Raw genomic sequence first — 24,927 nt, 5'->3', positions numbered from 1 at the left:
CGCAAAAAATCGTTGAAGATATCATGCCAGTACTTCTTCAATGGCAGCAGTGTTACTACTTGCAGTTGCAGCGGCACACAGGCTTGGCTGGAGGCAGTCCGCTGTTTCCCCGCCAAGGCAACGGACAGCTAACCGTGTCGTGGCCCAAGGCTTCGCGCAGAGCATAATGTGGTGTCTGACATGTCTATCCAAGGTGCACTTCCGCACCTTGATCCTACTTTCGGCGTTCTGCGGTAGTCGAAGATGATGCGGTGGTCTAAAATAGACATGAAACTTGGCGCCGGGATTCTCATTTCTGTGCAAATGACTCTCACGCCAGTAGCGACATTGAGCCTTCCTTTGAACTGCGATTCCTGAATGGCAAGATCTCCGTACGGAGGTGCGGTAGCTGCGACTTTGGCGTCTGCGACATAAAGGAATGCACAGAATTCAGAAATGCAAATGACTCGTGGGCCGACCTGAGCCACTGGGACCGAGGCGTCATCCAGAACTAAGGGACGAAAACTTCGTAGCGCGGCAGCTGCTGGCGCGACGGCTGCCGTGAACTCGGCCCCGATACTACAGAGTTTGCCGGCCCACAGTTTCTTCGATGAAGTGATTACTTCATCGGCACTGCTACCCGCTGGCACACTGAAAGCAAGGCATTGTGCCTTGGGTAGGAGTCCTAGAAAAGCCAAGCTTGCTGAGCTAGACTGCTGCATGCTGTCCGGACTACCCGGGCTGGACACGCGGCGCTTGGGCGTTGCGCCCGCATGTGCGGGGCAAAGCAAGTGCGGTGGTATCCCTAGATAAGGCAACTGGTCAGCTTGCTGTCTCGCCGAATAGCTCACACTCAGGACATCTCTCACATAGCGTATTGGCCTACATGTAGCTCTATCTGTTCTATGTGGCGGTGGCCGACTCTATTCTCTAGGGTATTGCGCAGGGAAACAAACGGTACCTAAATATAATCACCGCAACGAATGCATACCTTTATTCAAAACGCACAATTCTGTTATTAAAACGACGCACTGTCTGCCTTTGTTTCCAGTGCCTGGCACGTCAGTTCGGCCGGTTTCGCGCCAAGTGGGACGATTCTGGAGGCAGAGCAACAGCCCCTATAAAGAAATGTATCATAGAAAAGTGGGTCGACCCCCGAGGCTGTGTTCTATAGCTTAGTGGGCCGATCCTGTAGACAGTGCAACCCGCTTTGGCGCGGTGGGGCCTCTTCGTAGTGCTGTCTTGCCGGACGTGAATGCAATCGTGATACTGCAAAATGCTGCGGAGAAGATGAACTGTTTTATAGCGCTTGAGTACCTGCTCCGCAAAAGCTTCGCTTAACACCTGTGCGCTTGATCTGCAAAATTTTCGATGCAATGATTGATGTTGAGGGCAGCAGAAAGCTGAGTGAGGAGCGAAGGCAAGGCACTCTGGAACGTGCAAACGCGCACGCGCACAGCCCACGCCTTGGTGAAGCTCGCACCGTACGCGCACTTCAGTGGGCAACAGCGAGGTTTAAAGCACAATCACAAAAGCATGCAAATAGAAATGCGGATACAAATGTTTCTGTAACGCCTCGAAAGCGAGGACGACGAAGAGACGCAGTCGAACGAGATGTTAGACCCTCGTTACGTAACGATGTGAAGAAAAGGAACCGGAGGGCCCGATCTTAATTTTAATTAATCGTATAGTAAGAAGCCAACTAACGAAGACACCTAGGTGAACATAGGAGAAATTATTTCTACTTGCTAATGGAATTAAAGAAATGATAAATTAATTCAAATGAAAATGGATGAAAAGAAAAGAAACTGGCCCCAGGTGGGGAACGAATCACGCCTTCGCATTACGCGTACGATGCTCTTACAAATTGCGCTACCGCGGCGCCGTGTTCCCATCTACGTTCTGGGGTATTTATGTTCACCTACTAGAACTAACCCTGGGAGAGTTATTCAGTGCTACCACTCACAAACCTTGGTGGCGGATGTGGAACATCCTTTCTGCCACAGGTGTCACAAGTGCGTGATCTTTTCGAGTTACCGTCCTCCTATTTTTTTACATTACGATTGTCTCGAATCCGGCAACATCGATGCATTCAGGTAGCATGTGTAAGTTTATTGACCAGTTGCCTTCACCAAGAAAAGATCATGTACTCGTGACGCCTGCGGAAGAAAGGATGTTCCCCATCCGCCGTCAAGGTTTGTGAGCGGTAGCGCTGGTTAACACTGCCACGGTTAGTTCAAGTAGATAAAGATAAATACTTCAGATAGTGGTACATAGGAGAACGGTGCCTTGGTTGCTCGATTGGTTAGAGCATCGCACGCTGTAAGGGTTGGGGCCGGGCATGTAAAGAGGGGCAGCTGGCCCATACCGTAGTCTGACTCATCCACGCTATGGACGTTGTTGAAGGCAACACGTTCTCATCGGAACGCGTTCTCACCGAGAACTAGGAGTAAGGGATTTAGTTACAATGTCTACATGAAGGGTGGAGAACGTTACATTTTATCTGTCTAGCATGACTTGAAAATCAAGCACCCCGAAGAGCCGAAGACGGCTGCTTAATATATCCTCTGTCCTCTCTGCAGTCTAAATTACGTCCAAACGAGGCATTCAAAGTCGCCTTTAGGGGTGAGGGTTCACACTCACTCCCGCAGTTTTGTTTCACTTAACACACCTAATGTTGGGGAGCCTCGTACACAGGGGTTGCCACGCTTGAGTGAAGCTGGCACGTCTTGGTTCCAGAGCCGAGTGCGCAGTTAGACGCAGCGTCTGTCAAACGACCGTGGCGAAAACTGGAGGCCATGGGGGAACGCCGAAGAACACCGAAGTTTTCCAGGAGTTTTCTTGCTCCAATTGGTCCATCAAGACGACAGCTAACCAGCTAACAATACTCGGTCCGCCAAACGTGTCTAGCCTTACTGGTACCGTAGCTCTGTCCGAAGGGGGCGCACTGTTGCCCCCCCCCCCCCCCGCTCCCCGCTAAGGCGACTGAACCACCCTTGTTATCGAAGCTCTTTCTTTCTCTCTCCCCCTTCTCTCATAGCTATTGAGGGTTACATGCGTGTCTTTACGGGAGCTTGTTAAATAGCGGACATCCGCCAGGAGGCTTACTCTTATGCTCCTATTCGGCCGGACGGTCAGCCGAGCAGCCCCGGCGCCAAACAAGCCACGTTGGCCTGGCCATTCTTCCCGAGGACGAACTAAACCACCGGCGCTGCCTTCGTCTTTACGACCTCGGTTGCGTCGCGGCTCAACACCGGGGTCGATGTTGGCTAGAAACGAGGGCGTCGTTTTTTACGCCGCCCTTCCTTTGACTCGTTACGCTTTTGCGCCGTTAAATCGGTGCAGCGCGGCGAGCGTACAAGGAAGCAGCAATCCTAAAGAAATCTGAGCACACCGCCAGCTGTTGCCCAGTGGCCACGGCGTTGCGTTGCTGGTCCCAAGATCGCGGGTTCGATCCCGGCTGCGCCGTCTGCATGCAGGTGAGGGCGGAATTCGGAGCCGTTAGTGTACCGTGCACTGAGTGCACGTTAAATATACCAAGGTGCTCGATATTAATACCGAGTGCCCCGCTACGGCGTGCCTCATGATAAGACCGTGCTTATGGCACGTAACACCCGAAAAATATTAAATAAATGCAAACCCAATAAGGGCTTGGAGCTGGCCCCCCAAAAGTGCGCTGGTCCTGTATGCAGAAGGATCACGCAAACACGCGCTAACAAAATGGACCCAAAGCGTGCACTCAGGGTGGTGGACACCCAGGCCCGAAAGAAGCGTTGCACGGAACAAGAGCGTCTTCGCTGCGCTGCGAAACGTGGTGCAGACCGCGAATGTTTGTGTATGCATACAATTATAATAATTAACTGAAGTACGTACCACCTTTTAATTCAATTAAAGTTTAACACTTCTGCCACGATGCGGTGTGCCATGTGAGGCAATGATAATGCTCAACCCTCTCAGAGATTACGAAACAACCGCGCACAGCAGCGCCTCAAGCAAACGCGTATCCCTGTGTGTTCTGTGGACTACGCAGACAAACAGCAGTGGTGCACGCAAGGCAACGTTTAACATAAGCTCACCGCTCTCGTATTGGACTAAACGCTGAAGAAATTACACATTCGCCGCCATCATCACCGCTAAAGTTATCGTCGATGAAAGAAAACAGCATACAAAGCTCGCTTATATCGATTCCCACAATGCGTGGGATCCGCATTATTTGCCAGCCTGTCTGAGGCACCTCATGCCTGTTTAGAACTTCTATTACAGTTGTGTTACTCCAAGTGTTAGCCTTCTTGTTGACTTCAGTATTTAGTTCAATTTTTTTTTTATGACATACTGAATAGGGGCACCTTCCATGCGCGACGGCTTCGCATTTGCCCGAACGTGGAAGACGAAAGCAGAAAAATAAGTCACGTTTAACACTGAGTGGTGCATACGGTCTTGCTTTGCTGTGTTAAGATGTTTACTTTTGCTTTTCCCTAGCTCAAGCAAACGCGAATGAAAATGTGCCACTTCATTTCAGGAACGCTATTGCTTGTGTGCGCTATGTTCCCGTCGCTTTCTTTTCCTCGCTGAAGTCAGTTGTCCCCGAGCACTGTAAAACCCATTTCGTACCGAAATTTTCCCATACTATTCGAGAAACGTGCGGCTATGTTATGTGGAAACGTGTGGAAACATGTTATGCACAAAGACGTAGGCGGCAGCCTTTCATATCAAATGTAGGCAACTCCGACTGTGTTATGCAAAGTGTACTACTTTCTACTTAAGAGGAAACCACACACTGCACTTTCAAATATCATCGGCTGCGTTCAGGGTCTAAAAACACGAGCCTCGCTAAGCTTGAGAACGTCCCTCCACTGGCAAGCGCTCACAAAATGGTACGCAGCGATGAGCCGGCCCTCTTGACACCGGGAGCCTGTCTTACGCGCTCATCGGCCTGAGCCTGAAACTCGCGGCTGCAATTTATCGCCACATCATGCTACAGTTTTATCGTCTTATAACCTGTAGACCTTCCTGACCAGGCGCTACTAATAAAGCCACTTCGTTGGGGGCATTGCATAAGAAGTAGGATTTACGTGTACTATGGCCGGTAGACATTATGGCGACACATGTTCACTGTGCGTAAAGCGCTCTCAGACGCTCGGCGAGATTCGATGAAGGGATTTTCGCAATACGGCGGGGGTCACGCGGTGCCAGTCTACTATAAAGACGACCTTGCTAACGACGGTCGAAGTGAGCTGTAAGGACGGCATCCTACACTTACAGTTGTGCTTTCAGTTGCGCAGGGAGAACTGATGCCCAGTTTGCGAGGTTTTCCATCCATGAAGGCCCTTTGGCATTAGCTTCCCCCATTCTTCAGTAATAAATGTCCGCCGTCGCAATCGGCTGGCATCTGGCCTTGCAAGTTGTTTAGCAGAATATTGTTTTTGTGTGTGTGAATAGAGCGATAACTACATGTAAACCTAAGGTTCTGCTATAGTTTTCTCTCTTGCGTAAGTGAGCCCAAATGCAGCATTCCTTAAGTATAAGGGTCAGCTTAACTGCGGTTCTTTCACTGGGGCAATAAAACATCTACGCCAAGCTTCGCCTGCGGGCGCCTTGGCTAGTATGAATATATGAAACGGCGTTTGTGACGACAGTAATTCAATATGCGTCATCTGTTGGAACTCATGTGCCTAAGGGCACCCTGATAATTTTTGATGTCGAGTATACTTTCACCAACGATGCACAGTTTTCACGGAGACAGAGGAATGCGGCTTCGCGTCGGGGGGTGTCGTACTTTTAACGCCTTCGCGGGAGCCTCGTTAACGGAGTCTACGCCCACGCGCGTGGCTTTAAGCTTGTCCTCCTTGCCCTTGCGTTTAACCTTTCGTTAGCTCTCTCTCTCTCTCTCTCTCTCTGCCCTCGGCTCGGCAATGTTTTCGGAGACGGTTCACAGTTTACGAGTGTGAGATAGAGACCAGCCCCCATGGGCGCCTGCTTATATACAAGCGTGCTCGGCGGGAAGCATCACTAGTTCAAGGGTAGTCACGTTCACTATAGGGATAAACACCTAGTGAGCATTCGAGCGCTCATGACTGGTTAAGTCTGGTGCTCGGCGGGAAGCAGCACTAGTACAAGGGTATAGTCCCGTTCACTATTGGGATAAACACCTTGTGAGCATTCGAGCGCTCATGACTGGTTAAGTCTGGTGCTCGGCGGGAAGCAGCACTAGTACAAGGGTAGTCACGTTCACTATAGGGATAAACACCTAGTGAGCATTCGAGCGCTCATGACTGGTTAAGTCTGGTGCTCGGCGTGAAGCAGCACTAGTACAAGGGTATAGTCCCGTTCACTATTGGGATAAACACCTTGTGAGCATTCGAGCGCTCATGACTGGTTAAGTCTGGTGCTCGGCGGGAAGCAGCACTAGTACAAGGGTAGTCACGTTCACTATTGGGATAAACACCTCGTGAGCATTCGAGCGCTAATGACTGGTTAAGTCTGGTGCTCGGCGGGAAGCAGCACTAGTACAAGGGTAGTCACGTTCACTATTGGGATAAACACCTCGTGAGCATTCGAGCGCTCATGACTGGTTAAGTCTGGTGCTCGGCGGGAAGCAGCACTAGTACAAGGGTAGTCACGTTCACTATTGGGATAAACACCTCGTGAGCATTCGAGCGCTCATGACTGGTTAAGTCTGGTGCTCGGCTGGAAGCAGCACTAGTACAAGGGTAGTCACGTTCACTATTGGGATAAACACCTCGTGAGCATTCGAGCGCTCATGACTGGTTAAGTCTGGTGCTCGGCGGGAAGCAGCACTAGTACAAGGGTAGTCACGTTCACTATTGGGATAAACACCTCGTGAGCATTCGAGCGCTCATGACTGGTTAAGTCTGGTGCTCGGCGGGAAGCAGCACTAGTACAAGGGTAGTCACGTTCACTATTGGGATAAACACCTCGTGAGCATTCGAGCGCTCATGACAGGTTAAGTCGGGTGCTCGGCGGGAAGCAGCACTAGTACAAGGGTAGTCACGTTCACTATTGGGATAAACACCTCGTGAGCATTCGAGCGCTCATGACTGGTTAAGTCTGGTGCTCGGCGGGAAGCAGCACTAGTACAAGGGTAGTCACGTTCACTATTGGGATAAACACCTCGTGAGCATTCGAGCGCTCATGACTGGTTAAGTCTGGTGCTCGGCGGGAAGCAGCACTAGTACAAGGGTAGTCACGTTCACTATTGGGATAAACACCTCGTGAGCATTCGAGCGCTCATGACTGGTTAAGTCTGGTGCTCGGCGGGAAGCAGCACTAGTACAAGGGTAGTCACGTTCACTATTGGGATAAATACCTCATGAGCAATCGAGCGCTCATAACTGGTTAAGTCTGCCCGGCATAAGTATTTCCCAACAGATGCCCGCTTAGCAAATCGCACCGTCCACTTTACGAGCCACGTTTTCTTATCCTGTAATGTAGACCAGTACTCATCTTATTGTGAAACATTATCAGCCCAGACGTACACGAGACGCACGAACGGAACATGACGGGTGTGTTGGCGTCTCATCTTCCTTATAGCTCTGTTAACGTGTTTGACAATGGAAGTTTCTCAATTCTACTTTTAGTGACAGTAAATGTACCAAATGTCTGAACGTGAGAATAGAGTGTTTCTATGAGGAATGGAAGACCATGTACACGCAATGCTCTCGAAGGAAGGTGATTGAGTATGAACCACGTGCGCGACCCAAACTTCAGCGCAATGTGCACAAAATTGCGGAGAAAGTCGGCCACCCTTTCAAGGCATCGAATAATTACGTCTCCAAAGATGCGAATTGGGGAACGCTAATTGACTCCGCTAATTCGAGTTAATCGGCAAGTTCGAAATCGGTACGTGTGGAATGGTCACGTCACAGAGGCTATCGGCTGGAAAACAAACCCGTCTACCAAGTCGGTATGGTCGCTACGATGGTGGTCTCGAGAAGTCGCTCGACCACGATTTGTGTGACTGTCCTCTACGTAATATATAGATGCAAATAAAACTGCTGGCGACTGCGCTGGCTCGCGTTGATCACAGAGCATTGTCAAAACAAACCGTATTCAAATGCCGACCTCATAAGCTATCGTAGCAAAGGACGACGGGAAAGTTCCTAAGTTTTCACGGACAACAAACCTGTAAAGGCGGCTAACGCGTTATGAGTGCTGCCATCTTGTATAGTGAGATCGTGACTGAGTGTGATTATGTGCTCGCTTCCTATCGCTCTCTCTAGTTGCTTCTTATCTTTCTAGTTCCCTATCCCCAACCCATGCACATATATATACACGTGTGCTTTTACCTCGCCATCGAGTTATTTAGCCATGCCTTCCGTTGCAACTCTCCTACCTATTTCATCTTTCGCATCTTATTTTTTCTTGGACGAACTTGTACCTGGTCCAAATCTTTTTCTTCAACGGAGGGTTCAAGAAAAATATTTAGTCCAGCTATATAGACCGTCCTATGCTAGAGACATGCACCATCGACTGAGACAATCACAGCTGTTTTACTCTTCCAATAACCATCTCCTCCTTCTCCTCCTCCACATCATAAACATCATCATCCCGCAACCTACAGGACGGAATCTACACTTCTCAATTTATTTATTTTTTGGAATTGCCTAGCATAGGACATGTCAACCCCATACAACGTTTTCCTTTTCTCTCTCAATCTCTCTTTCTATACAATTGACTGCATTTTTAACTCTTGCGACAATAAAAGACAATTTATCGTGTACCCATAGCTTTTTTAAACTCAAATTTCACTACCATATGGTGTGCCTTAGGTACGCCTTCAATAAAATCCCTGGCTTGTGTCAGCGTACCAGTAGCGACAGCCGGTTGCGTGATCCATAGATGATTAGTAACATACAACGGGCGTTCCACCCATTGTATGTTACTAATTCTTCCAAGCAGCTTTCATTAAGTCGCCATCGCACCGAGGGCGACAGTCAGAGGCGGACAATGTTGCAACCCTTCTTCTGCTTGGCTTACCTGACCGTTGATTTAACTGCTGTGCACGGAGCTGTTGAGATGAACCAGAAAAGGCCTGGACTAACGCAGACAGTGGTGCAAAGTGTTTTCTTGAATGGCGCTGACAAAAAAAAAAAAGCAATTAGACATCCTATTTTCTACTCTAGGCTTTTTAGATTTCCCTGACAGAAACGTACCCCCACGTGACGTCTAACAGGTGTCGGTCTTCGACATCAACCTTCATACATAGCAGAGACATTCATGGCTTACTGGGCGGTGTAAATAGGGCGCCTTTCAGGCGTAATGACTGGAGCAATTTTAATTTTTTCTGGCTAAATTAAAAGCAAACACGCCGAAATACATGGTGGTGAGCAACCTGACTGCGGTCGTAGCCACCACGCGGTGAACCGCCGCGCCAGGTCTCCCCTAGGGGCCCGTAAGAACAGAGTATAGCCGCCTCCACCAGTGAAAACGCGCGGCGCTTTTGACGCCTCCTCATTCCAGCTAGCTAGCCTGGAAAGGCTGTGGGCCTATTTGACTATCCAAGCCTGACAGTCCCAAACTGCTCGAGGTGGTGCCTTCAGCCAATGAGTGTTGTATGTGCAGCGTCTCGTGCAGTCACAGTCTGGGACGACAAATGGAAGCGCCCCAGTGAAGTCCAAGATCGCCGAGGCCCCGATTTGGAGGCCAAGGCATATAAAATGGCTTTATGGGACGCAGCTGGCAGGGCACAATTAATATTCCCAGACAAAATAATCTTCAAGGGGATGATAGTGATCTAAAGGAAGGAAATGACACTTAAATCTGCAACCCCTCAGGAAGCACGGCGAAGCACTAATCTTTCGATTGCCGCCTTCCTCCTCACTGTCGCGCTTGCTAAATATTTTGTCCTTTTTTTCCCATCTGTGATTGGTGCACTGCCGGCGCGTGATGTTCAGAACGGCTAGCGTTGGTATTTAATATTATTGCGGAAGGTCCCAAACTAGTGCGCATGCGCCAGTTATACTATCGGAGTTTTGCTGTAACGAAAGACGAAGTAGTAACCCAGACATAATCCAATGGCTAGTGTGCCGTCCGCCGGCTCTCCTTAACCAACTAGCCCCACAACGTGTTTTACTCCTTAAGGAGAGAAAGTTGCGACATTTCCGATAAATGCCCTTCAAAGTCACCAAGGGCACCGTTTCCACCGTTCCATCCACGTTTACATGTGTAATTACCTGACGCTCCCGCACTCTGAAACAATGGGCATCCAGAAAGAAATCCTTCGGCGCAGCCCGAGAGCTCTACCTCCGTGTGGTATCTGACCTTCCGGATGGCCTTACCCATCAAGAGGAGGTATCGCTCTGAAGAGTTCGCGTGAGTGAGGCTGTCACACCGTCTATCCGCGTGAAGTGAGGATATCGATGCCTCCTCTATTCGCTCGTGCTATCCTGCGCCAGTACGAGAGGTAGGCCTACAGCACTTACTATGGACATGCTCTGGTCTGCAATCGGCTCGTCGACGTCATCTGAGCCGTGTGGGTGTCCCACACTAATCGGCCGCAAGACTTACGCAAGGAGATCTTTGGTCTTCATCACCACTCCTTTTTGAACTTTATGCAGGAGACAGAGCTTCACAATTATAAGCAGTAAACAGAGCTAAACAACAGGAGAAAGAGAGGAACGGAGACAACAGCGCTGTGTTCCTCTCTTCGTCCTGTTGTTTAGCGCAGTTTACTGCTCGTAATCATGAACCGACCAGCCCAAATGCGTACTCTTCACAATTGTGTTTAACACTTCCTTTTGATGCCGTAAGGCAAACTAACGCAGTAAAAGAAATGTGTAATTACATCTTCCCGTGCGTGCTGGTCCTTGCGAGAGTATGTCGCTTGCAGCGTTCGAGCCGCGTCTGCTTGCCGTCCTGTCAATGCATGCTCCCAAGGTGCGTTGGTGCCAGACATCTTTCGTTGCTGTCAGAGCAGGCTACGATACAAAAGAAATGGTGGCGAGGGCTAAAGTCGCGACTCCGTTCGTACGCGGCGAGAAACTATGACAGGAAGCGGCGCTCCTACCTTGGTCGTGGTGTAACTCTTGTGGGTGATATAGAAGCTTTAGGTTAGGCTCCCACCGACAAGCTCTTTTCGTCTACTTTCATTTACCTTTTTTTTCACTGTTTTCAATGGTTCCTTTTCAACCTAAGCGTCGTCGTCACAGAGCTATTGGCGGTGTATGACAGCGACCCAAGGCCATCGTCACTTGCGTGACAAGGAAAAGATAAAATAAAGAGAAAACAGATAACAAATGATTGTGCATTTCTTTTTATTTCGCATAAATGGCATATAAACAATTACATGTATAGTTACGTACGAACAAAACTCTATACCAACATAATTTGTGGCACAATAGCAGCTTCACTGGTCAACCACATTCACTGAGTGGAATTGCTGCTGAATTTTGAATTGTTTTGCCTGAACTTTGTGCAGGCTCGTGAAGACAAGTTTAGTGTTGGGCAGAAGCTATGAGTGGTCTGCTGCACTTGGCTCGCTGGGCTGTAGCCAGTCAGAGCAGACGGCGCGTCGTCTTCTGCATAAGCGGGCGCAAGTCACCTGACTTCGCACCTTGCTTTACTTCGCTGTTACAGGCTGCGTATACGCCACTGCCTGAAACTAAAAACCAATACACGAGCTCCCTTTCATCAACAAATCTGGACAAACTGCAGCTAAATATACATCGCGAATGTGCAGCACACGAAGACAACTTCTCTATGTATATAATACAGCTCGCATTCTCAAAAACAGCCTGCACCACCTGTGAGTCTGCCCCACCTGCATCCTCTGGGATTGTACGCGACACAAACACACGCCAGTACTTTGCTGCCTGTCTTTGGGGGGACCATCACTGTCGTTGCCATATCGGCGCCGACAGTCGCATACAAAATGGGGCCACGTGATTGCAACGCCAGCCTGTTTGTTTGTCGTCTGTTGCCTCCACTTATCGAAAACGCAGAGCAAAAAGTGTAGTTTTGATGCTACGCTGCAGCCATAAAGAATGGCTTCGAGTAGGTGGGCGCTGCTATACTTCTTCTACACGAGGCAAAGAAATTGTCGAGTGTCTATACTACCCACACTTGATGCAGCCAGTTTAAGTAAAAAAAAATGATCTACTAATTGCAGTCGGTGACAGTCAAAGAATTACAACGGTGTCTACCTCGAACGCAAATTGCATTGATGCGGCAGCCAATTAGATGCGCTTATTTCCCTGACGTCAAGCGGTTTTGCTTGTGTAAAACAACTATTTTCTCTGTACAGATCCGTCTTCTTGTCACTGGTTTTATTCAGTATGAAACCTGAACATCTTGGGCAAACTTTACGGGTGATCTTGACGTCCCTGCTCAGCCATAGCTAACTTTCTAGCTTGAAACAAGTAGTTTTTATCTTCCCAAGTTCCTAGCATATACGTTAGCAGGGCAAAGTCATCAAGCTGGGAGTGGGCTCAATCAGGCTCGGCTCTCTTTCAGACGTGAAAGGCAGGCGCATTGAGTTCTTTGTGGAAGGTAGTTTGTAATTATATGGTTGTCACCGACGATAGCCTAGGAAATTCGCATGGAATAGTTACTGGTATATAGGTGTCCAGTCTCTGAGAAAATATTTTTGTACAAATAAACTTTTCGTTTATGGCGCATCCCATCGGCAGAATTGGAGCGGAGAAAGGGAGGAGCAGAGCAGTAGTGCAGCGAGAGCGTGACTGACTTGCGCGCCCTTTGAAACGTTCCATGTGCTCCGAGAGCAAGCGAGAGGGCGAAGGTGTATCACGTGGCCAGATTGTTCACCTTCCCGTCGTGATTGTCACGTGAGCTTCACTTCTCAGTCGCGATGAATTGCTGCCACACGCTTAACTAAGACGGCTGAAACATAATCAAAACAAAAGGATGTGACGCGTTTGGGTCGCATGACTTGCTCCACGCATTCCGCTTTTCGCGTGGGAGCAGCTCGAACCATAGAGAGTGGCTCGATGGAACTCCTCTCGACTGCGTTTGGCATCGCTAAACTGCTCCTGTTTTGCCATTGGATCACAGCTCTCCTGCTCCTGTTCGCTCATTGCAACGCAGCTATTCTTGACAGAGCACTTTGGGGACACTTTCAGTGCTCCTGTTCGCCTAATGGAATGTGCCATTAGTGCTTGCTGATGCAGGTCTTTGTCACGTTGTTGCGGCGTGCTAAAATAGTCTAGGGGTGTTGGAGCAGGTAAATTTTTTGAATTGAATAGAAATATTTGAGAAAAACAACCCCAATATCTTGCATCAAATACCGAATATTTATCATTCCTGGAGAAAGTGACATATAAAGGCCCTGTGGAGTTTTTGGCAACAAAGGGCTTATTTATGTTGCCTTATGCATCTTATTCGTTAACAACTGTATGTCAGGTCATCTGAGGAGCTTGTAAATAACAAAGAAAAGGCGATCCTGTATAAGGCACCATGACGCGCGCTTAGTAATACAAAAGAACAGCCCGTCATCAAATGCACGTAGCAGAGCACAGTGCGTGCTGGAAGCGCTAAACGGCATACTGTATCACCACAGATTGGGGGCGCTATAACGTAAAACTATTCCAAACTTTTCTATTCCAATTCTTCAATCGGGCCTCCGTGATTATGAAAAACTTTTTTGGACCACCCCCACTTCCCCTGTCTGTCACGCGACGTCACGAAAACCGCGATAGCTCCTCATCTGCTATGACGCACACACTGATTATGCATGCTTTGACCGAACAAAAGAAAAATTTTTATTTCTGGTTTGACGCCTTTTCGCCATTAGCCCTCGGCTATTGGTCAAAAGTTTTCGGGCTGCACCCACTTCGCCTGCCTTTCACGCGACGTTACAAAACCGCAAAGGCTCACCGCGTCAAAGTGACGTGTACGCGTTCAAGATGTATTAATATGCCGAACAAAACTGAATTTTGTTCTGAATAGCCGCAGGCTGCCCCTTTACGAAAGGAATAAAAGATGGCTGCCGCCGATCACTCAGGCACCGGCTACTCGCACCTGCTGGAGAGCATGGGTTCATCTGCGTATAATAAAACTTTTTGCGTGGCCGTGCAACGTTTTCGAGCACTTACGGCACGTTTACGACCTCGTTCTACCAACTATTCTTTGCTGAGGATCTGTTTTAGCGTCATTCTTAAGCTTCCGTTGCATGCCGCGGCGATTTTCGACCAGCCACCGACGCCGGCACCGGTTATCTTCATCCGGTTATCGATTTTCAGTGCAGTGAGTTGGCCCCATCGTATCCCTCTCCATGCTCGCCTCTTGTCAACCAGCTATATAAGACAAGCCCCTCAGTGAAGGCAATGTTATTCGTTTTTCAAGCAACCCAAAGTGACCTGCTATGAACGAGGAGAACGTTTGATTGGCCTGTTGAGACAACCCTGCTAGTGACCGCTGAATGCTTGCGTCGGCGGTTACGCAAATTTGACGTCAGGAGATTGGAATGAAAACATATTGGAATAGTTTTACGTTATAGCGCCCTGGGTTACGGCAATCCAAACAAGGTTACATTGGGTAACGAGTGAACTGCTTTTTCCAAATTCAGTAAACAAATTCGTAGGCTGCTTAAGGTAGGAGATGCTTTACTTACCAACAGCAAACGATTGTGCAGAAGCAATCTGATTTAAGCCTTTAAGAATTCAGTTTCTGTTTCTTATTCTTTAAATACAATGAATGGGTGAGAGACAATATACAGACGAGCGTCCCAAAGTCAAGGACTGCAATGGGACCCTTGGTTGATAATAACAATAGAGAGACGTATAAAAAATGAGAAAGCTAGGTAAAAGAAACAAGCACAATCGCGAAAAATACAACATATCAAAATAAATAAAAGAAAATGATTGGCAATATACAAGCCTATAACCCCCCCCCCCCCCCCCCCATTTAATGCCTGAATAGGCGCTGTGGGTACTAAGTAAAATAATATAAAATAAATAAAACTGTCAATACATACAAACGGCAAATGTAGTGTAATCAGCGATGTAAACTTACTTATACATATAAAAAAGATTAAGGGCATGAATAACTGCCTGCAATGATGAAAATTTAATGGTGTTGGGTAAACCATTCAACAGTTCTATAGCAGCGAATGATGTCATTTTTCTATAGTTAGAAAATTGGAGGTACGTGCAAACCTGGTATTATTATTGTTGAGGTACCTGGAATCGGTGATTTCGTATGAAAGCTGTTTAGTAAGTAATTTATAAAGCATAATTATTAGATGATAGTTGAACAAGTCCGTTACAACAAGGATGATAACTTCACGAAGTAAGAGTAGCACTCGGGAAAAACCCGCTGTTGGTGATAATGCGTGTCGCTTGGTTTTGTAAGTGCTGAATAGACGAGATATGACAGTAATATGCATTTTCCCAGGAAACAATACCGCAATTAGAGGGACTGTCAATGAAACGAAAATATAATGCTTATAACGCGTCTTTGGACAAATATGCTCCTTATTTGATTAATGATCTAATACTGAAGGCACACTTTTGCTTAATGAAGGCAATGTGTTGAGAAAACTTTAGCTTAGAATCTCATTTGATGCCCAAAAATGACACACAGTCGGAGACGGGAATGTGGTGGCCATCTAGAGTTATCTCAGGCACGCCGGGCAGTATTCTTTGGCTAGATGAGAAAATAATGAATTGAGTTTTGGTAGGATTTATAATTAAATGATTGGAAGAACACCATGCGAGGATATGTTTAAGCTCATTGTTTAGCTTAAGGATTAAGTTTGTGAAATATTTGTGACAGAAGGAGATAATAGTAGCGTCTGCGTATAGTACACAATGTGCAGATTTAAGACACGTATTATTATAAATGGAGAATAGTAACTGGCCTAGTATGGAGCCTTATGGTACACTTTGAAAAAACTTTAGTATCAGAATAAGCACCTCCAGAAAAAACTGTTTGTTCTCTATCATGCAGGTAAGGTTTTAGGAGTTTTTGTACTGGATCGGTAATTCCCAGGACTTCTAGCTTAGAAAAAAGTGCGTTATGAATTATCGTATCAATTATCGTACCCTGTTACGGCCAAGGCGGCCAACAGTATTTGAAAATAAAAAAATAAAATAAGATAAAATCTTTAGTGAAGTCCAAAAATACCGAACCAATGAAATTAGTTACCCGTATCAATCAAGTGATGATTGTTGTCGGTTAGGGCTATTAAAGCTAGATTAGTCGAACTGCCAGCGCAAAAACCAAATTGAGGTGATTGCAACAAATTATTTTTTTAAATTAAATATCTGGGTGCTTTTAAAATAACTTCTCAACAACTTTACTAATCGTCGAGAGAATAGAAATAGGACGATAGTTAAACACCTCCGTTTTATCACCTTTCGTAGGTACAGGAATAATCTTAGGTTTATTAAGCAAAGTGGGGAAAATACCACATTTAAAAATATTATTACTTATAATACAAAGTGTATCAGAAATAAGCGGTGCAACAAGTTTTAGATGAAATACAGATGTGTTATCTAAGTCAGGGCTAGTATTATTCAGAGCTAACAACACGGTACATACCTCATCTGCTTTTACGGAAAAGAGAAATGAAGAATGATTGCAGCCATAAATGGGATAAGTAGCGGTCATATGACGACTGCTGTATATGTTATAGAAATAGCCACTGAGAATATTTGCTATGCTAGAAGAATCACAGTTTTATTGCTGTAATTTATTTTGTCGGCAGTATTACCGGACTTAGGTAAATTCATGAACGCATTAAGAAGTTACCACTGTTTTTTGGGGTTGTTCTTGTGTTTTGCAAATTCATGTTCGTAATACTGTCGTTTAGACTTCTTGAGCAAGTTATTCAGAACGTTACAACAATTTTGATAACGTGCCGCTAAGCGTACATTAAAAGGCTTCTTTTTAGTCCTGTTGTATAGGTTTTCTTTTTTTTCTCTTACCCAAAGACTACTGGAAAGCTTAATATGTTTCATAGATCTGACGGTAGCTGTGTTAGCGCGAACGGCTTCTAGAAAGATGGAACAATAGTTTTGAAGCGCTTGATCGGGATCATGCAGGGAGTTAATTACAGACCATTCTGTATTTGTTATAGTGTTAACAAAGTTTTCTCAGTCAAAATCGGAGGAAAAGTAGCGAGGCTCAGACTGATGTATTTCGGCTTGAAAGGAGACGATTATTGGTAAATGGTCTGTGATCTGACTATCTGTGACACTAGAGTTTGGAGTTGGCGCGATGTTAGTCAGAGCATGGTCAAGAAACGTGTTGGTACCATGAGTAGAACACCTATTAGTAGAAGTAGTTAATTATTTCAGTCCGAAACCAGCAAAACAGTCTGTATAAGCTGTTACACTACCGGTATCGACGTAAAGTAAGTTAATGTTAATATCCCCGACAATTACGACTTGTCTATTTTCAAGCTTTTTTTTTTTTAGCAACACGATGAAGAGTTCACCCAGAAAATCAGAAATAGATGAAAAATGTGGGCAGTAGACACAACCAAGAATAGAACTGTTACGATTATGAGAATTCAACTGTAAGTCAGTTTCAATCTATACCAATTGACAGCAATTTACATTAAGAAGAAGATCAAGCCTACGCTTATACTTACTATAAACAAATATAGCGGAGCCACCTTATCGATCTGGAATACGGTGGCAGTATTCTACTCAGTATGGACAGAAACCGTATAAATTACTATCCTTATTATCAAGCCGTGTTACCGAAACACAAATAAATGAAACGAAATGACTGAGTCAGTGAATGCTGCTATGGTATCATGGTTCTTGCGCCAACTTCGCGCATCGATATGAAGAATAGAGATATTAGAAGATGTAAGCAATGGTTTGACTTTGGCCGGTTATAGCAAAGAGATGATGAAAAGTATTGAGGGACGAGTGCGCAATGAATCCACAGGACAAGAAATGGACCAATAAGCTACGCCTACGCGAAGATGCGAAAATCAACCTCCGAGTTTATTCGGAAGACCTTCCTATCGGTTGATTTACGGGCTTTAATGTGACAGGCTTAAGTCCATAAAAAATGTCCTTTGTTCTCCTTCTTTTAATGCAAGAGCTTTACTGAATAAACATTTGTTGGCGACTGTGAGATGTTCATTGATGTAAATGGAATTATCTGTAATACCAGAAAATCCAATCTGGCAGCATCACAGATGAGCTTTACGACCCTTGCGAAGAAATTTATTCTTCTTATCACGTGACCAAGAACGAACAGTGACGTTCTGGTCCAACGTCTTGCTGGCCACACGATTAACTATGCGAATGTCCACAGAAGAAATTGAGCACTCAATTACACCGGCAACCTCCTTCAGTATCGCAGAGCATTCCTCTCCCTGTCATGATGGGATGCCTTTAATTTCGATGTTATTCATCCTACTGTACTGTTCCATGTCGGCGATTCTCTTTGTTAACGCTTGATTATGAGAAGTTAACGCTTTGTTAGTAGATACCAGTTCATTAAATGTCGCTTTGATGGTGTCATACTGTTCGCTCATGAAACGCACGCTTTCAGCTAGAGAAGCAAGGTTGCGAATTCCCTGATCACCAAACCTCTTCTCATTTGTGACAGCCAGACTGTCCACAAATGAATCGAGCTTATTGTTTAGCAGTGATTCCAGATGCTCAATTTTTCAGCGAGTTCAATGTTGGTTGGCATCGTGGAATAGAAACCAAAAACGAGAGAGACACTTGTGAGCAGCAGCCACAACGATAGCATAGGACGCAGTGAAAAGTATAAAAACTAACCTGCAGCAGAAATAGCAGATGCGTAGAGTGCGTCCTTTTTTAGTTGCAGCTGCTGCTCAGAAGTGAATAAACTCGGCGACTGAGGAGCTGGTTTGTTTGCGCAGCACACGTGGTTATCTTGCAGCAGAACCATTCAAAAGAAACACATTTGTATAAATATTTGACCCCCCAGACAACAGAAACACTTGCTGTCTATAATTCGAACGAGTACTGAACAACTTCGAATGGTGAATACAAATCCAATAACAAATAATATTTCTGACAAGCGTTCGCGCACAGCCTTGTTCATAATGCGCACTTGGGATTGTTTAAGCGCATTGACTACGCACATTGTTTGTGCACTCGCTCGCCGTCGTCGTTGTCAATGGGATTAAATAATCTTAAATAATGTTCTACTGTATTCCTTTAGCTGTTGCTCTTTGAGCGGAGCTTCAGTGGTGCTTATAAAGCACCAGACGTACATCTTCATGGCCGTGTACATCGCATCGAGCCCATTGAGGAATTGCTTGTGTTGTGGCATTGGTTAATTGTCCGCCAAGTAACAAAGTTTAAAGCAAAGCTTTCTCTGTCTCCCTCCACGACGTATGAGGCGTCATGTGTATCGACGAGTAAGCTGGGTCGATTCCGGGGAGAGTGTAATAGTAAACTAGGCCGATCCCAGGGATAATGTCATCAAAACAGAGACGGGCAACGGAGATTAATAAAAAAAAAATTGATTTGCTGCACCAATCCCCACACCAGTGCACGATTTGCATCCTGGAAAAAATATTTATAACGGGTGTGCTGATCTTTGAGGCAGTCCAGTCGTAGGCGTGGGTAACGATAACACATTAGAGTCGGTCATGTGTCTAGCATGTGAACCTAGCTTTTCTTTTTTCTTCTTCTCGTCTCTCCTCGAGCATGGTCACGCTTTTTCCGGAGAGGCATGCGAGGCAGTTGTACATGAGGGGGGGGGGGGGGGGGGGGATACCGCAAGGCGATGCGTTCATGGGCTCACTGGAGGGTGTTCGAGGTTAAATGGACTATGACGAAGATATGGAAAGTAAAGTGACAGGAGGGAAGGGGGGAGAGTCGCGGAGAGTTTGGTTGTCTTAACGCATACATCTGATTCTTGCCTATTTCTAGTTTCTTCTTCACTGCTTTTAGGCTTCCTCCGTTCCTGAGAGCATGTTCAATTCTATCCATATTATACTTTCTTGTAAAGTGACAGGAGGGAATGGGGGAGAGTCGCGGAGAGTTTGGTTGTAACGGAGAGGAGGCTAGTGGAGGATTTGCGAGGTGCATACCGAACTTAACGTCAAAGCAGACAGTTAAAGCCACGGACGCCGTGCCGAAAATGCCTCTGACGATGGAGTCGTCTCCCGGCGTGGACGTTTTGGAACTTCGCACAGCTTGCGCTACTGCTGCGAGGCCTGCCGGTCTTGCGTAGCGATGGCTTGTTGGAAAATTGGGTAACTTGCAGCCATGGTCGTGGAATGGGCAGGAGAGGACGCTGGGCGGCTTGTTTAGTGTGCCACCGATGAACTGAAATGCATCTTGAAGGGGCAGCGCAATAAGACGAATACAGAAGGCAGGACCACAGAGGACAGCGCTGACCCACACAGCGCTGTCCTGTGTGGTCCTGCCTTCTGTATTCGTCTTATTGCGCTGCCCCTTCAAGATGTTAAACCAGTACCAACTCGCCCAAATGTCGATCCTTCTACAACTGAAATGCAGCTACAATGCGCCAGAGAAGCTCTCGCTTCCGTTGTATACCACAATACACCAGCTAGAGCCCAGCAAGGACACCACGGTCAGCATGGAGGAAATTACTCGTACTTGGTTAACTGAATAAAGGAAATGATCAATAATTCGAAATGAAAGTCGATGAAGAAAACTCGCCACAGATGGGATACGAGCTCACGTGTTCGCATTACGCGAGCGATGCTCTTGCCGACTGGGCTACCACGGCGCGGTTTTCCCATCCAGTTTCTGGGGCATTTATGCTTTATATACTAGAAGTAACCTAGGGATTGTTACCAGTCCCAAGCCTTGGCGACGGATGTGGAACATCCTTTATGCCGAAGGCGTCACGTGTGCGGGAACCTTTTCGTTGAAGGCCTCACACAAACCCACATATGCTACATGAAGACATCAGTGCTGCCGGATTCAATTCAAGGGCACTGTCATCATCAATGCTACCGGTATCTTTATTTATTGGCTTCTATTAAATATCGGGCACCTCATTATTCTCATTACATCTAAGTGGTTCGGTACTCCCCGGTGGCCCTTAAAGCGCCGGCCAGCGTGCGGGCCGAGTGTCGCGGTTGAACCGCTGAGCACTGTGCATCATTAGGGGCTGCGCGCGTACTCGAACGTGCAGTTAACCCCAGCACAGGCAGTTGCTTCCGAATGAAGGAGTTTCTATCTCTCCGTTAGCTTTAGAAAGAGCGTTTTAAGATTATGCGCCTATCATCTTAGTGAGTCATAGTTTCTCATGTGGCTCATCGGCTTCATCGTAGCAGTATTGGAGCGGTGTACTGTGTGTCGTTTTACGTTGCAGTGTACGTTTTGGCTCACTGGCTCAAAAAAAAAGAAGTACGGCATAGCGCGCGCTGTGCAGCATGTTTCACCGTGGTCACCTGCGCTGCCCAGCTGACGCCTGCCTCAAGTACAGATTGCGGAACCGGAATTAGTTGAACACACTGCATTCCTTCATCCACGTCTATTACACTATCAACGGATCTGTGACCTCACACGTGATAAGCGGTCACAGAGTGGTTCTGGAAAATGCATGGCATAAGGAAACAGCAGTCCTTTCAAGGGTGCTCATCCGAGAGACTAGCGGGGACAAGTAAGCCACTCAACTTTTCGACGCCCGACGTATCGCGCTGCCTATAGTTGCCTCCTCCGGATGATTGAGGCGTTAGGACATCCGCCGTCAAATGTCGCAGGTAAACCTGAAAATGCGTGGTTCTCGGCATGTACACAAGCACAACAGTAACACGGGCTACCCTGCCCGTGTTACTGTCTTGTAGAACGAAACAAATTAATCGTCGACGTCCTGGCGTGCCGCATCAAGCGAAAGCACTGCGTGATGTGCCGGTTCAACGCACATCAATGATATAAAGCCGGAAGATCACTTCCACGAAATTTCATAAATATCAGCGGGCTAAGAAGCTCATAACGATTTACGGAAACAAAGCGACAGCTATACACATTGTCTTACAAAGAGTAAAAAACAAAACCGAATGGGAGAACAAGAGGGATGTTAAAAAAAATGCTGCCGGTCTATGTCTGGGCACGTCAGCAGCGTTATGTCGATCAGGCAAAGAACTTGCACTTGGTGCGCGGATTCATGTTCGAACCGAGGGGGCAGGAGAACGCTTTCGCAAACAGGGGAAAATTTCGCACGGCCTTGTTGCAGTCGGCTCTGGCAGTGCTGACTAGGTGTTTCCGGCGACACGTCATAAAACAAAGGGTTAAGAAGAACGCCCTCTCTTCCGTGATGTTCTCGGAGATTCTAAACCGGCGTCGGTCTCTCGTCAGCGCCTCTTGAAGCGCCGAGTAAGCGACTTCCAAAGCTGGAACTTCCGGAAAGACGCTCACGTTCTCTCCTCCAACGCGGCAAGAGTCGCGGATCTCGAACTTCTCCATAGATGCCTCGGAGAGTATGGAATCCACGACGCTGCCGTCCGGATGCCAGCGCAAACCAGCGATGTCCAGCGACTTGACGATTTCTAACGTCATCAAGAAGCCGATACCTCCGTAGAGCATGCCTTTTGTACCGTTGCTATAATACAGCGGCTTGGCAACGGCACCGATGGCGATTAGTACGCTGTTCGCGATAGCTTCGTATGTCAGGTACGGTTCTGCGGCATTCATCGGCCGATCCGCAAATCGGTGGTACAACACGTCTTGCTTCGCTTCGCGCAGTTTCCTTCTGGTCTCGGTCCAGTAAGCGGTGAACGAACGCTGGTCCTCCGGAAAATCGCCGTAGATGGTTTCCAATATTTTAGGCTTCGAAAGTGCCTTGTTGGGCCAGATGCCCATTTTAACGGCCCTTAGTTTTTCTGCGGCCACAAATTTGCTCTCCGAGTCCAGCCAGCTCGACTTAATGACCAAATGCCTGGCTGCCGCAATCAGGGAGTCGAAGGTGGCGTCAATCGAAGCCTTGTCGAAGTTTGAAATTCTCGAGACAAAGTACATTACGGAAAGTAACAGGCTGTAGGACACTTCCACGTTGAAGCCGCAGAATTGGCGGCGAGCTTCGTAGTCTGCGTAGCGATCGACGAGCACACTGACATTTACGACTGCAGCATACCGTTGCACGAAAAGCCAAGAAAGATGTCGCAAAAGTCGTTGGTCGTCGTACTTGGCAAAAAGCTCGCCTACGGTTTTCATGTACGTCACGTCGGTTAGGTACACCTCGGTGGTCAACGTCGGACGCAGCGGGAGGCTTCGCCTCAGCGCCCTCAGCCAGCTCGAGCAGGAAATCGAGGGGGTGTAGTTGTCGAATTCTTCGAGCGATATGAGCGCCGACACCTTACGCGGACTGGATACGGCTCCGAAGAGCTTCCACAATACGTCGTGCTCCATCGTGGCCGTCTCGTTGATGAACTCTTCGGTCCAAGAGCCCACGTCGCCGCCTCCGATGGCTCGAAACATGTTTCTGTAGTGACGGACGGGAGAGCCGCTCCTGAAGACGCGTTCGTGCTGCTCCAACATGCCCGGCAGGTGACGATTAGGCGAAAAGACCAGTCGCCAGTCGCTGCGATTTGTCGATTCCGAAATCGCCACCGAGAACCAGGAGGGAGCTTCGTAATAAAAAGCGTGCGACACGAACACGGAGAGGGCGTCCGCGCCCTTCGGCGGCTCGTCGGGCCAACTTAGCCCCGCCTCGTTTACGAAACGCAGGAACTCGACCGGGTCGGAGTCGAGCCTCGAAACGCCTTCTGAACAGGACTCGTACATCTCGAGCGGCTTGCGACCGAATGGCACCGCGGCAGAACCGATGTGTAGCATTTTTCCGAGTCCGCTGTACCAGCTGTAGATTGCTGCGTCCATGGCGGACGCGTGGTGGTTCTCGCTGGAAAGAAAGCCGGCGCGCGACGGAGAGGAGCAGACGTACGCTGCGAAGTCTTCGCAGGGATCCACGCTCGAGGTGGCGATGATGTTGGCGAGAAGCTCGGCGTGTCGAACGCAGTCTTCCGTTCGGCACATTGGGTCCCGGCTGTGCGCCGTTAAGCGATGCTCCCACAGGAGGAGCAGGACGACGATGAACGACACCCACAACAGGCCGCACCCTGCGGCGATGACCACTGTTTTGTTCCAAGGGACTCCGACCGAAGGATCTGCGACGACAGCGTCGGGAAGCTGTCTCTGAAAGAAGAGCGACGTGAAATACGTACAGGGGCTTGAATAAAAAGATACGTCGTTGTCTCGTTTTTGTATATGATGCGCAAAGGATCGAGTTAGTGCATTATAAGTAGACAGTCCCTTTTTCTTAAACCGAACGAACGGTGCAAACGAAGCATATGAAGAAACTCACTGGTCTTCCACTCTCTGAAGAAGGATGACCAGCGAAGCTGTGTATGAGGGTCCCTTAATGGCGAACTGCACCTATACCGTGGATTGGCCTGGCATTTCACTATATTCGGGATCGGCCCACGTATGGGGAGTCTTTCACGCCTGCTTCACATTCGCCGCGGGTCGGCCCGGCATTGCGCTATCTTGGGGATTCTTTTCTACACGCGGACACGATAAGGCGGAAAGTAGCGCTTAACAGCTTCGCTATAGAAGTTGCAAAGAAGTATGCATGTCAATAGTATTATGGAACCAACACAGGCATGTATAGGCTCCCTAAGTATTACGTTTTAGTTACATGCGGTTTTAGCAAGCGACCCCTATGCTGACCATACCGACAGACGCTTTGCGTCGAAACATATAAGTACAGACATATTTGCCTTCCTTTTCGAGTTGGTATTGGTACGTCTCATCACGGCCAAAGGCCACAGGCAACACAGCCAAAGGTGGGGGTTGCCACGAGGCAACACCCACCCATCCATCAGCGCCTACCTAGAAGTCAGAGCAGCGTTGACATCGACTGCTGACGGGTCCACAAAAGGCAACACCACTACCTGACAGCCTGAACTAATGCTGAAGAGGGCCAACCTCAAATGCTACCGAAGGACGGCGCCAACCTTGGATTCGCAGGTTGCTATCCTGCCACAAATCCCATACC

The 24,927-nt window shown here is 47.6% G+C and overlaps 1 protein-coding gene across 1 annotated transcript; it reads right to left on the bottom strand.

The window, feature by feature from the left end:
- Positions 1-22,007: 22,007 nt before the first annotated feature.
- LOC126543899 (endothelin-converting enzyme 1-like) lies at positions 22,008-23,906 on the bottom strand. Its single transcript, XM_050191044.1, has one exon. The coding sequence runs from the start codon at positions 23,904-23,906 to the stop codon at positions 22,008-22,010; it is 1,899 nt and encodes a 632-aa protein (XP_050047001.1).
- Positions 23,907-24,927: the final 1,021 nt, after the last annotated feature.

The sequence above is a fragment of the Dermacentor andersoni genome, chromosome 3, assembly GCF_023375885.2.
Source record: "Dermacentor andersoni chromosome 3, qqDerAnde1_hic_scaffold, whole genome shotgun sequence".
Taxonomy (NCBI): Eukaryota; Metazoa; Arthropoda; class Arachnida; order Ixodida; family Ixodidae; genus Dermacentor; species Dermacentor andersoni.
Note: the sequence above shows the minus strand (reverse complement) of the source record. Positions and strands in the feature narration are given on the sequence as shown.

Bases quoted from the DNA above. Each gene is read 5' to 3' on its own strand.
- LOC126543899 (XM_050191044.1), bottom strand. From the start codon at position 23,906: ATGTGCCGAACGGAAGACTGCGTTCGACACGCCGAGCTTCTCGCCAAC.